At 65.0% G+C, this 1,552-nt stretch overlaps 1 protein-coding gene across 1 annotated transcript in view; it reads left to right on the top strand.

The window, feature by feature from the left end:
• Positions 1-6: 6 nt before the first annotated feature.
• Positions 7-1,552, top strand: part of CLIC3 (chloride intracellular channel 3) — a gene marked incomplete at its 5' end in the record, with an annotated part of 1,977 nt that continues 431 nt past the window's right edge. Inside the window, 4 exon segments of the mRNA XM_010296354.1 lie at positions 7-146; positions 533-658; positions 794-900; positions 1,230-1,405. Coding sequence (XP_010294656.1) covers positions 7-146; positions 533-658; positions 794-900; positions 1,230-1,405 — 549 coding nt within the window.

Raw genomic sequence — 1,552 nt, forward strand, 5'->3', positions numbered from 1 at the left:
TGAAAGGGCAGCTGAACTCTCCTTCTCTGTCTGCAGGCAAGTGAGGACGGGGAGAGCGTGGGCCACTGCCCCTTCTGCCAGCGGCTCTTCATGGTGCTGCTGCTCAAAGGCGTGCCCTTCACCCTCACCACCGTGGATGTGAAGAGGTGAGTGGTGCCCGGCTCCCAAGGGGCTGCCAGCCCTGGGGCCAGGGCCACGGGCAGGGTGGGACAGCCTTGCCTTGGTGCACTGATGGCAGGGTGCTAGGTCTCCAACACCTTGGGAAGGGGCGTGAAGGCTGGGCACTATGGGATGCACGGAGCCTGTTGTAGCCTCCAGCTGCCCACCACTGTCTGAGGGAGGTTGGTGGGCATTTTCCAGAGCAGAGCTGCCTTGGGCACACACTGAGGCAGGAGCAGCCTGGGGGCACCACCTCATCCCTTTACCCAGGACACACGTGTGCATACACCCCCCAACACACACACACCCGTGCAAGTGCCCTGCAGAGCCCCGGGCCCTGCGAGGCATCAGCATCTGTCCCCATTTCCTGCAGGGCACTGGATGTGCTGAAGGACTTCGCGCCGGGCGCCCAGCTGCCCGTTCTGCTTTACAATGGCGAGCCCAAGACCGACACCGTCACCATCGAGGACTTCCTGGAGGATAAGCTGGGCCCCCCCATGTCAGTGGCTGGCACTGCCCCGAGAGGGGGCAAGGGGCCAAAGAGGGGCAGGACAGGCTGGGGAGGGGGCAGGCAGGCAGCCCAAGAGCCTGCCAGCCCCCACCTCCTTTCTCAGCTGTGCCCACATCCCTGCAGGTTCCCCAGCCTGGTCCCACAGTACAGGGAGTCGAGCCTGGCCGGGAATGACATCTTCCACAAGTTCTCCACCTTCATCAAGAACCCGGTGCCTGCCCAGGATGAGGGTGAGGAGCTGGGTGGGGCATCGCCCCATGCAACCTCTCGGATGCCACCACCCCAAAAGGCCAGTCAGGTCACCCTGAGCCTTTCCAGCCCTCCCCTGCCCCAGGGCACAGCTGGGTCTCTCCAGGCACTGCCCCTCCCCACGCAGTTCAGTGTGGCAGGGCCAGGGCTCTCTTGGGAGGGCAGGGGCAGGTGCCAGTCTGGGCAAGGTGGGAAGAGCACAGGCCTGGGCACAGGGCTGAGCTGGCAGGAAGCCATGGCAGAGCTGTGGGGCCCTGAGCCTGCAGCAGGGCCATGCCCTGACCCAGCAGCACTGCTGCCCTCCCTGCAGCACTGCAACGGAACCTGCTGCGGGCCCTGCTGAAGCTGGACGACTACCTGAGTTCCCCTCTGGAGTATGAGCTGGCCCACGACCCCCACCTCCGGGCCTCCCGGCGTCGCTTCCTTGACGGGGACCAGCTCACCTTAGCTGACTGCAACCTGCTGCCCAAGCTCAACATTGTTCAGGTGAGCGCAGGCATCCCAGCGCTGTGCCCTTCCCGTTGCCTTGGCTTTTCGATGCTGCCAGCCCCATGCTCTCGCCTCCCCCGGGCACCTGCAGCAACCCCCTGCTCCTTTGCCAATCCCTGTATTAGCCGGTGCCCTCCTGGCCGG

This window comes from Phaethon lepturus, unplaced genomic scaffold, assembly GCF_000687285.1.
Source record: "Phaethon lepturus isolate BGI_N335 unplaced genomic scaffold, ASM68728v1 scaffold23541, whole genome shotgun sequence".
NCBI lineage: Eukaryota > Metazoa > Chordata > Aves > Phaethontiformes > Phaethontidae > Phaethon > Phaethon lepturus.